The 12,146-nt window shown below is 35.5% G+C and overlaps 1 protein-coding gene across 1 annotated transcript in view; it reads left to right on the top strand.

The window, feature by feature from the left end:
• Positions 1 to 12,146, top strand: part of ITGA4 (integrin subunit alpha 4) — a gene marked incomplete at its 5' end in the record, with an annotated part of 33,327 nt that overhangs the window by 20,751 nt on the left and 430 nt on the right. The window contains 12 exons of the mRNA XM_082285425.1: positions 1,235 to 1,384; positions 2,661 to 2,737; positions 5,001 to 5,151; positions 5,858 to 5,956; positions 6,398 to 6,477; positions 6,823 to 6,909; positions 7,502 to 7,592; positions 8,277 to 8,384; positions 8,647 to 8,766; positions 10,252 to 10,371; positions 10,892 to 10,990; positions 11,200 to 11,319. Coding sequence (XP_082141551.1) covers positions 1,235 to 1,384; positions 2,661 to 2,737; positions 5,001 to 5,151; positions 5,858 to 5,956; positions 6,398 to 6,477; positions 6,823 to 6,909; positions 7,502 to 7,592; positions 8,277 to 8,384; positions 8,647 to 8,766; positions 10,252 to 10,371; positions 10,892 to 10,990; positions 11,200 to 11,319 — 1,302 coding nt within the window. The remainder of the gene's footprint in view (positions 1 to 1,234; positions 1,385 to 2,660; positions 2,738 to 5,000; positions 5,152 to 5,857; positions 5,957 to 6,397; positions 6,478 to 6,822; positions 6,910 to 7,501; positions 7,593 to 8,276; positions 8,385 to 8,646; positions 8,767 to 10,251; positions 10,372 to 10,891; positions 10,991 to 11,199; positions 11,320 to 12,146) is intronic.

The following is a 12,146-nucleotide window of genomic DNA, read 5'->3' as shown; positions in this document are numbered from 1 at the left end:
AGCTTATGTTACCTACTGGAAAATTGCCCAGATGGATCTCAACTGATAGTTGCACCTAAGTGAATGTTGCTTGCAGGAGCAATGGCAAATTGCCACTTACTTTGTAAGAGTTTTGTAAACTAAGAGAGATGTGATTGACAGCTGACCTTGTACAGATTGCTGTACCAGCATTAGCAGGTATTTGTGTAGGAGGAAGGAATTGATTTGCTCCATCACTTCCTATACTCGATCATTAGTATTTTTTTCCTCCATAGAATTCAATTTTCTTTTTACTTCTTAATTAATAGCATTATAAGCATCTCCTTCCACCCACTGAGGTTTCTGTGCTTGTATGAAGCTCCTAAAGTTAAGTAACTGTGAATGTCTGTCAAGTACAGTCCTTGCAAGAGACAATATAAATTTTATGTATTTTGAGTAAAGGCTAATTAATAGCTAATTAGTATAATGGAAGTAATATAAAGCAGATGCAGAGAAGACCTTGTGGAAAATTATTGTGAGTTAGATAATATGGGATTTGGCCAGTACAAGCTTGCAGATAAGAATTAAAATAGTGGCCATGTGGAAGGACAATCAGTCTCTGTCTATGCCCTAGACTTAGGCAGTAATTTAATCAGGTTTGTTACTGTTGGTGCTTCAAGCTGTTCAGTTTTCACAAGTAGGTAGTTTGGGTTCTGGTCTGAACATTGCTATGCAGGCAAGGCTTCATGTACAAGTAGTCATTTATTGAGGAGTTCAATCTTTTTAATACAGAATGGGAAATAAAGAGGCAGAAAAATAAAATGCAGTCATGACCTGATTTAGTGGTACTGTGGGAGAACTCATATTCATAAATACCCATGGGGTTTGTCTGGCCATATTCCACTGGTTGACTTTCTCCATTTTAGCCAACTTTGCCTATTTTTCTACTTGGGCAGTGCAGCATTTCATAGGTGTGTGAGGCGGGATTATTGACAGAAGTAGGCTCACTATTCAATAAGCTTTCTCCTCTTGGAAGAATCATCTATTCTGAAATGCCTGATGCTGTCATTGAACATATTATGCTTTTATGCATTTCTGATTGCCTCCTTCAGCAACAAAGATGTCTGGAAAAGTATATGAGCCATATGGAATTATTTTACATATGAAAAATAAGCATTGCTGTTTTAGTGAGTTCTAGGCAGCCTTATAATTTTAAAACATAAGCATACATGTTTTGTCTTATATGATTAACTCATTAGGTTTCCAATTTTCATAGAAAGATGTAAGGGATATCTTGACTCCTGTACATGTTGAAGCAAGTTATCATCTGGGGCGTCATATTCTACAGAAAAGAGATGCTCAAGAATTTCCACCACTTCAACCTGTTCTTCAACGCAGGAAAGAAAAAGATGTTATAAAAAGCAAGGTTAGTGTATGAGTTCTCTAAAATAATAACCTTTGCAGAACTTGTATACAATCTGTATTATGATTTTAAAATAAAAAAGGTATGTGCAGAGAACTTGCATGTAGTATGTGTGTAGTACTATATGCCTCAGAACACACATGTATGAAATTCACTCTTTGAAATATCCATTCTTTTTCAACAGTATGAGTCTCTCTCCAATATAAAGTTATACTTTAAAATTATTTCTGTGTTAAAAACACAATAGTGTGTTGGTATTGATCTTGAAATGTTTGAAGTGTTGATGTTGCTGGAATATTAGTTCTGTGAAGGTATTGCAGGTTTTCAAACACAAAGTTTGTGAGGGAAAAGAAAGAGTGTGTTCTGTATCCTTTAGTAAGTATGAAATTAACCTGTTTTCCCCAAAAAAACCTCAGCTTATTAAGAGACTTTGACTTTAGCGAAAGTCAGAGTGTGCTGAATTTTTAATTTTTCACAAATAGTTAGCTCTCCAGGAAAGTGGTCAGAGCACCAAGCCTGTCTGAGTTCCAGAAGCATTTGGACAATGCTCTCACGTATGGGCTGTGACTCTTGGGGATTCCCTGTGCAGTGCCAGGAGCTGGACTCCGTGATCCTGATGGGTCCCTTCCAACTCAGCTTTCTCTGTGATTTGTGTAACTGAGATACAGTTGGCCATAAGAACTCCTGAGATACGTAAAAGCTTCTTTTAAAATGGCGTGCTTTGACTTCTTGTTTTCATTCAAAATTCTGTTTTAGAAACCTCAAACTTATAGAGACAGAAAGAGGGTGATGTTGAATACAGTGACATAAATGTGCTCTGTAACATATTGATAGCCAAGGCATGGACACCTGCAACTCATGGTGTCTCTACTCTCATCAAACCTTACTAACTATGATAAGTAAAGGCTGTGTAATGAAATTAGTGCAAAAATTAAGTGTGCTGTATCATAGGAGAAACTGCACAGACATCAGTTCTGGATCTTCTAAAACATTCTGCCCTCTTTATGTACTGCTGTAAAAAATTGTCTGAACATACACCCACAGGTTTAACTGTGAGAGACAGTCTGGAAAGCCTCTTCACTGTTACTCTGGATGCACAGAATGTGTTTGGAAAATGGAAAATCATAGCCTGATTGAATTGTATGTTAGGAGTAAGAGCTATTAGAGACTTCCTGATGCTTAGTTACTAGGTGATGGGTTTCTTTCTTTGGAAATACTGTTACTCACTATAGGAAGCATAAGACACTGAAGTGCCTTTTTTTTAATTTGGCTTTTACAGTTTATTTTTGCAAGATTTTGCTCCCAAGAAAATTGTTCAGCTGACTTGAGAGTTTCTGGAAAAGTTGTTTTTCCAAAGTAAGTATAACGTAGCTTTCATTTTTTTGGACAAGACCCAGTAAGATTTTATCTTAATTATTCCTTACTCTTTTGTAAATAAATAACAATAATTTGCAAAAGTAGACTATGGACTCCCTAAGAATATACAAGAAGAAAAGTTGTGCTTAATTGAAGACTATCTTTAAATCAGAAATCTTCCAGGAAATGTAGCAGAAATATATATAATTGAAGAACTGTTATTGCATAATTAGAAGATTTTACAGCTCATAAAATACATCTTCACAAAAACATCAATTTGTGCTCTACACTTCATGTATAACTGGGCTAAGATAACACTGCATAGTGCATACTCAATAGGCAGACATTGTAACTATTGGCAAATTGACAAGTTATTGGTTATTGCTGCTGCTCTTTCTGGAGATACTGTACTTGCACTGTACAAAGTCTCAATCAACAGTATAAAACTGAAGATGTCATATTCTTAAGCAGAAGAGCCATTTAACTGTTTTAAGTTGTATTTTATCATCACAACTTTTTCTTTATTTCAAAGTAAAAAATACAGGTAGTTGGTGTGCAAAAAGAGGAATTGTACCTGTTTTAAATCCCAGACACTTAGATATTTTACATGTGACCTGGATTTTCTTGTCATTCATCACTTTTAAAGTTGCTTCTACTTAAATCAAAATACTAGGTTGAACAACCTAAAATGGCATCGAAAGATGCTGACAGTCACATAATGCAGACTAATCACACCTGTATAATCCTGAGCAAAAACTTTGTCATCTTCATAGATTTCAGAGTAAGATGAGTATTTTTCTCCCTACTTTAACACCTAGCCTGTTGCACGAGTCTTAAGCCCTTTCATTTTCTTAGGCTGGATGGTTATTTTATTTAAACACTCATAAACTTTTCAGAAAGAATGATTGTGCAGAATTTTCGTTTGTGACATTAGCAATGCAGTTTTGTAAGTACTTTGAAGCTCTAAGAAAGGAAAACAGATTACAATATACCTGCTTGACATTAGGCACCAGTAGCAGATTTGCAGTGTGAATAAATAGTCTAAATATCTTGATAAAGTGTTAAGTATCACCTTTAATTACCTTGTGCCCCTGGAATCTCAATTAAAAACTAGTTAGCTGTGAAGTGATAATTTATTTTGTCTAGACAGAATGCATTCATTATCCTTGAAGAGCAAAGCAAACACCTTTGGTTTTAAAAGAATGAAATCAAATAGGAATGGCAATGCAATGCTTTATTTACTGAGTAACAAGTCTTCATGCATACACTATCATGTTTTGTTTAAATTGCTTCGATTTTGGCCTGCTCTGTAAATTTCTAGTCTGCATCATGCATTTTTTAATGAAGAATGAAATATGATTACCAGGGAAAAGCTTTAGTTCAAGCTTTGTTGTAGTCCCAGATGTGCACCTGGTACTTTTGTGTACTTGTGTGTTAAGCTGGGAGGCATCTTTGTGACAGCATATTGTTAATGAGCTTGGCTTTAATGCATGTAAGAGGAGTGAGTGGTGGGTATATAAGTAGTAAAACAACGTTCAAATTTAACCTAAAGTTGACAAGCTACCAAAATGTTAACATTGTGTTTTTCTTTAATTTGCTTTTGTCTTGGAACCTATCTGCTTAGGCAGTGCTTTTGCCTTCTGTTGCTTTTATAAGTGCCAGCTTCTTTCCCAAAGGTGTTCAGTGACTAATGCTTTGGTTTCGAGCCAGAATATCTGATAAATGTCTATTTCTAGGCACCCTTTCTACAAGTCTTAATTAAACTTTAATGTCAAGCTGAAGTTTACTTTTAGCCCCTGATAGGGTGTCTGTACTTGTAACATGATTATAGTACATTACATAGATCATAAAATAGGCATGTTTACTATGCCCCTTTTCATATTAGCTCAATCCCAGATCTGGAGTGCAAAGAGTGAATGTTGAAATAATGTGTGAAAATACTGTAGCAGTGGTACATTGCTATTCTGGCCTGTAAAGGAAAGGACTGATCTCGTAAAGGCCAAAAGCCCAACTGACTGATGACAATTTTCTTGCCCTCTCATTAAGCAGGTCAAGCTTTTAGAGGTGCAGTGCTGCAGTTGACCATCATATAACTGGTATTGTACCTTAGTTACAGAATTGAGTAAAACCTTCCCCTTACATCTCCAGCTGGGCTTTGTCAGAACCAACTGAAATTACCCAAAAGAGCAGTGGGGGAAAAGCTTTGCATACAGGCTATGTCTAGAATTACTTTCCATTTATATTATGGTAATTATTTTTATAGGCCTCATGATAAGAAAACATACCTTGGTGTTGGAAGTGTGAAGACTTTATTGTTGAACATTTCTCTGCTTAATGTTGGAGATGATGCGTATGAAACTGTCCTTCACATTCAGATCCCTAAAGGTCTTTATTACATTCGAGTTTTAGAATTGGTAAGGAAAAAAATCTCTCAAACAGTAGTCCTTTGATATTTTTATTTTTCAGCCAGGCATTTTTCAAATTATGTTTATGAGTTGTTGAGTTTCTTTAGATACTGAACCTACATCCCTTCATCAAAAGCTGCCAAAACATCCGTTTTTAAGTCCTTAAGACTTCTAGCTACCTAAATCAAGTGCAATTTGATCAATACAGGTGACTTACATAATTTCAGTAACAACTAAAATAATTTAAAAAAATGTTTTAAAATTATTTCAGGGTGTTATGGCTGGTTTTTGGCTGATGATCATGTTTTCAGTGATCACAAGGATCTCATGGAATCTGCTTTTTCCCAAATACACTGGCTTATAAAAAGTCATAAACCTAATTGGGCTCTCTTTCTGCCTTTTAAAAATAACTGTTTGCCTTGTAAAACAATCCCCCAGGTCCACCTTTGTGAGGTTGGCTTTTCATGTGGGTGGGTCGAGATCTGCTGCATGTGCCTTAGGTTCGGTAAAAGCGAGAAGCAGATGAAGTAACTGATACAACAATCAATATAATCTGTTATGTTAAAGTGGTGATGGGTGTCCTGGGTATTGGCATCAGTGAAATAACACCTGGTTCAGGAAAATACAAAGCACCCAATTTTAGTGTGTACATGTAAATTGAAATGTCCGGAAAAAAACCCTTTTCTAACCATTAGTAATTTGTCCTTTATTTTAGGAAGAAAAACAGATACACTGTGCAGTATTAGATAAAGAAATTAATGCAGTGACACTTGAGTGCAGTGTTGGCTATTTATATGTAGATCACAACTCAAAGGTAAGCTATAAATGAAGTTCCTAGACTTAAAAAAAACCCTGAATACGTTATGAGGATTTTCATGGGGGAAAAACCCCTTTTTTTCCGAATCTCTTCGTCATTCCAAACTAACATCTTTTACCGTGTTGGTATCTGTATCTCTCCTGCTCCTTTTAAAATGAGTTGCTTAAACACTCCTGCAATAATTCCTTAAGGGACAACAATGTTTGCAAGATGCATCAACTGATTGTGCTTGGCTTCTAGACAAGTGAGCTGACTAATGCTATGGACATATGTGTTAGGTCAATAGAAAGGGAGTAGAAGACACAAAAAGCAAGTATTTTCTTAGTTCTGAATTTTTTAGGGCAGGAAATTCTAAATGAGTTTAATAAGATACTTGAACTGAAACTGTGTCAAGGTGCACTATCATTTAATATATGGAAAATTTTATGTGTTCTACAGCTGGATTATAGTTTCCTCTTGGATGCAAGCTCGTTAACCAGAGCAGAGGAGGACCTCAACATCATCATTAATGCTACCTGGTAAAGTCTAATAAAAATTGAATGAATGAGAAATACTACTAGCTTTGGAAAACAAATAAAGGAACACTGGAAAGGCTTAGCAAAGCATGATTGCAAGAAAGTACATTGGTTGCAAAGCTGTAGAGACAGAGAAATTACCAAGAAAAATAGGTGATAGATATTTAAATAATGAGCAGGTTTCTGCCTGTAAAAATGTGGGGGGCTTTAGTGCCTGACATGTAGTTACCAATTAAATATTTTTATTTTAATAAGCTGAAAGGTCTGTTTAGCATTTGTTTACAGAAAGAGTGCATAGCATATGATGATACCTTCAATACAGATTTTTCTCACTTTGCATTTTTGTAGTAAAAATGAAGATGGGAACATGTTGCTGGATAACATGCTGACTTTACCTATACCTCTAAAATATGAGATTGAGTTAAATACTCATGGGTAAGTCACCTGTTGGTATACCTGCACATCCATACAACTGTTGTCTTGTTACTATTCTAAATTCACAAAGTTTTTAAGCAGAAGTGTGACACAGCTGACAAAATCCTGGGACTACTCAGCTCAGCTATCCTGCACTCTGACCCAGACACTTTGAAGAGTTTGTTTCCCCTATTGTAAGATGAGACCATTGGTATCTATGGTGCTTCATATTTGTTCCTTAACAGACTAATGTTTTTTAAAAAGTGGAATATTTTTTATAGAAAGATGTATTTAATAAGAGCATAGCAGATCCTCAGATTCCTTGCTTAACATGAACCATACTCTGGTTTTCTTGTGGGACATTCATGGAGTGTAGTTTTGGGTGAGGATTATGACTTTTTATGATTCATCTGCCTTTTTGAGAGGAAAGAATAAAAATGTGGAGGGTTTCTATTCCAAAGGCAGATGATGTCTACCCTGTGTTCCTAGATTTACTTAAAAGCAAACTTGGGTATTTTCTTACAACTAATCTTACTGGAGGCAGCTTGGAGCAGAAAGTTATGCTAATGATATATAGCAATTCTGTTTATTAACAATTTCTAAATTGTTGTAGGTTTGTGTCACCAACCTCATTTCTTTATGGAGCAGAAGGGAAAGATTCACCAGTTACATGTATGAAGGAAAATATCAACTTCACTTTCCATGTAAGAGTTTTCCTTTGTAAACCCCATCATCCTTGTTTTGAGGGTTAATGTTTAGTGTATCTAATGACAGTCTAGACAGTCAGTAAGGAAACTTTTAAGAGTACAAGGGCACCATGAGTTACTTTTGTGCATTAGTGATGGGAAGTTGCTGTTAATCCCTCTTAGAACACATTTTTTGGCCTGGAAAATCTTCCACTGAATCATCAGAGAAAAAATTCTTAACACAAGCAGGATTGAAAGTGGTAGAGCAGTCCTGACTTGCCACTTTTTCCTTTCAGAAACAATTTGAAAGGAATTATGGTAAGAAAAACGAATTAGGAGCTTCTTATAAGAGTATCTATAGCATCAAATTTGTCTCCAGTGGATTAAAAGCAGGAGTTTGGACATAGATCTCTCCTAGTTCCTTTTGCATACTCCCTGGCAGGCAGTCTGTATGACCTCAGGTACTCATCACAGATTAGCACTTCTTACTCATCAGCTTTGGAGGAGTGAAGGGTGCAGTAAGCCCACAGAATGAATGAGCAAAATGTTAACACTCCTAGCACAATCCACTTTCATGACAGCATAACAGACCAGCTGCTACCCCATTCTGTGAAGTTTTATGTATTTATAGATGTATATTTTTGTTTGTTGAATAGGTACTGTTGAAGCTTTAACTGTGTAACTCTACCTCTTCCCCACAAGGTTATCAGTGCAGGACCAAGCATGTCTCCAAACACCAGCTTAGAGATAATGATACCGAATGCTTTTCCACCCAGGGACTCCAAATTATTCAACCCACTGGATATCAAGGTAAGCAAAGGTTACTTAATGTATTACTAGCTGTATAACTCTGTGAAAAAGAGAAGCAGAACAAAGTCAGCTAGGTACTTAGTCTGTGTTTGATTTGCTAGCCATGGTGAAGCAGAGTGAACAAGGATAGGATCATCTTCAGCCCCAAGTGTTTCAGAATTCTGGAAATAAAATTTACATTTTTTTTTAACCTTTCAGAAATCTTTATTCTGATTTTAATCTGATACTTAAATTCTAATAATGACGTTATATTTATTTCCAGACAACAGCTGGACACTGCTCCTATAATAAATATCCCAGAAACTGTGACACAGCAGAAAATAATGAAAACATATTAAAGGATGTCATCACTTTCTTTTCAAAGCCTACTAAGAGGCACATGGTAAGGTCTGTCTTTTGGCATCAGTGGGAAATGACTGTATGAATGAGCCTTGTACAAGAGTGTATCTTATATAATAAGGTCACCAGAGCCATCTTCCAAGGATGTGTGGTGGGACCTGTGATAAGTTCAGGGTAGTCATAAGTGACTTCAGTGAATGGGGTGAGAACTGAGCTGAGAAAGTTGATTAATGACACATTGCTGAAGTCAGGATGGATGACAGGCACCTACAAAGAGCTGCCAAAGGGGTATGGAACTGAGTGAGTGGGCAAACAGAATGGCAGAGGAAATTCAGTAACAAATAGAAAATGATGCATCAGGGAAAAACAGGCTTTATTTTAATTACATGAAGTATGCAGATCAAATATTGATTGTCTTTTCCACATCAAAACAGTGCTATCAAATATAACTAACAGGAGCTAGGTAAAAAAACCCCAAAAGAGTACTTGTGGTGGAAGTTCTTCCTGACAGGTGTTATGAATGTTAGAAATAACTGAATTCCAAGGAAGACTATACAAGTTAATGGCACTGGAAGTCAATAAGAATTACAAAATATATGGAAACCATTTTTGGCTGGGAAGCTATTAAAAATATTTGGGAGGCTGGGAGAGTACCATACATGCCTGGCCTGCTCCAGCTCATCCCTCTGTTCCTGCTCACAGACCTTGCTGGACATCAGACCCTTGACTACACAGTCCAAACCAGAACTGCTGTTTTAGCATTGCATTGCTGAGGGTTTGTCCTCATAGAGATCTGTTTCCTGCACCTTGTCTTTGAAAAAGTACAATGTTGTTTAATCTGTCATCTTTAAAAAAAAAGCAAGAACAAAAACTAAAACAAACAAAAAACCAACAAAAAAAACCCAAACCCAAGAAAAAAACCAAAACCACCCATTTTTTTAAATATGTTAATTGGGGACTTTTAAGTAAGTGCATTACAGGGAATCAGACAATGATTGAGATACACCTTGCACTAGAATATCCAGTCAGTACATCAGCATGGTAGCCTTGAATAAAGAATAATGATAAAGATTTAATAAACATAATCATGTACAGCCTTGTGGTTTTGTCTTCTCCAAAGCTCTGTGAAGTGTGCTAGTTGTCAGTGTACAAATGTTAAGGATCAGCCAATTACACTGTTTGTACTGGATAGCATAGAGTCATTTATCATTATTGATAAAAGCTAATTTGAAATAAATGTGTAAAAATAAACCTTAAACATATAAACAAATTATGACGCTTGTTCTTTTCCAGTCTTAAAATAATCGAATTTTTGAGAAAAATGATGTGTTTTGTATAACAACTAGGCTGGTCTCTTGTTACTGTGCCTTTAACACCACAGGAATGACAGGGATGGATGACAACCTCAAGTTACACCCTGAGTTTTCAATAATAAACATGAATCTTTTTGTTTTGGTCAGTTCCTGATTGTCTTTATAATCTTAGCACTAAAGTTGATTAAGTTTTAGTCTTTCCCTCCCTTGTACAGTACTGCATGAAGAACGACAGCCTGTGCTTACAAATACACTGCAAGCTGGGAAACATGGAAAGTGGAAAAGAAGCGACTGTTCAGTTGCATCTGGAGGCTACTCCTTTACTTTTAGAAATGGTAACACATGAATTTTTCATACTTGAGGGGAATATTTCAAGGCATATTTGCAGTATTCCCTGCATATAAATTCTAGGTGTTAGTATTTGTTTTCTAGCAGTGAAACATGATTCAAACATGATTAAATCTAAATCTTTTAGGTTTTAACCTATTTTATGTTGCCAATGCTAAGGCTTAAGGTGATGTATGAAAACCAAAAATATGTATTTTAGTTTGTCACATTATGGTGTGCATTGCTTTCCCTATTCTGGCTGGGTTATATAGGATGGGGATTTAATTTCAACTCGTAATTGTATTTTTCTAAGAAAAGCAGTGTGGATGTGGACTTAAGTAAAATCCAACCTGGCTTCATTCCAGCTTCTGGAACTAATTCGTTTTGTGCTCAGAAAAAGGCACCATTGTGTGTTTGTGTGAAATTGTGGTTATGGCAGCAGCTGTGTTACCATTTTTGCTGGGCAGGAATCAATGTGTTTAAATTTTTTTTTAAAAGATAGAATTTTTTTTTTTTTTTTTTAATCAGGATGATGCATCAGTATTGAAGTTTGAAGTGAGAGCAACAGCCTGGCCAGAAAAAAATGCAAAAGTTATTGAACTACATAAGGACAAGCAAGCTGCATATGTAAGAATTCTCTTATGAATTTGTGATAAACATGTTGAAGTAGAAAAACCAACAGCGATTAAAATTGTAGAATGCTATACATACCTATACACAGGCAACGACTAGACTGTTAATTACTTGAAAATTTAATTAATTTTCATAGGTTTTTTACTATCTTTTAGGGGAAAAAAGCCCAACAGTTAACACTAAGCTTATTTTCTGTTTTTCAGGTCTATCTGGAAGGAGTGCACCACCAAAAGCCAAAATACCATGTTACTTTGCTAATTATTTCCCTAGGCTTGATAGTTGGTGTTACCTTGTTTTTGATTCTTTCATTTATATTATGGAAGGTAGGTTTTCAGTATTTCTTAGTTGCTCTCAAGTCAGGAATTCATACTATTGAAGGATTTTTGGATCTGGGTTAAAGCAGGTTAAATAATAAATAACGTTTTATTATGATCTGTCTTTTCTACAGAAAGAAATTCCTCTTGTAACTTGGGGTTTTTAAAAAGTATTTCTCTGGGTTTTTTTCGTTTCATCTTCTGCATATTCTACATTTTCTATTACTCTATTTCTATCACAGTCCCTTTACAATGTTTTATGTGGCATCTCATGTTTGCAAATGATTTATGTAATTTAATGATATCAAATGGATCATTTTTGTGGGATGGTGCTCCACATTTAATGTCACTTGACACATGATGACTGGTAGTTTAAAACATGGTTTCATACCAGTATAAAATGTTTAAGATTTCAAACTGCAACATAAATACTAAAAAAATTCTGTGCATAAGTAAAAGAGAAAACTAATAAGAATGCAGCTCCTCTGACAAGTGATTAAGAGATTGTTAACTTCTTTACCTACATGGAGACTTTCTCTATCCATCATTTTTACATGGACATGTAGAAATGAAATAAATTGAACAGGAAAGTTTTATTACCATTTTACATTTTCAAAAGTACTGAATTCTGTGGACTGTTAAAGTTCACAAGCCTAAGTCTTTACTCCATGCAGGAGAGCATTAGCCTCCCAAAAAGTAAAAGAAGAAAAAGCAAACCTGCTTTTTTGATGGATGAGTAACACTTGATTACTTGGTATGACAAAGCACTGATAAATACCATACTTCATAAATGCCACATATATGCATTTTTGTTTTAATTATTCTTTTATATGGTT

Source organism: Coloeus monedula (genome assembly GCF_965178545.1).
Source record: "Coloeus monedula genome assembly, chromosome: 7".
Taxonomy (NCBI): domain Eukaryota; kingdom Metazoa; phylum Chordata; class Aves; order Passeriformes; family Corvidae; genus Coloeus; species Coloeus monedula.
This window is presented reverse-complemented; position numbering and strand designations above follow the sequence as displayed.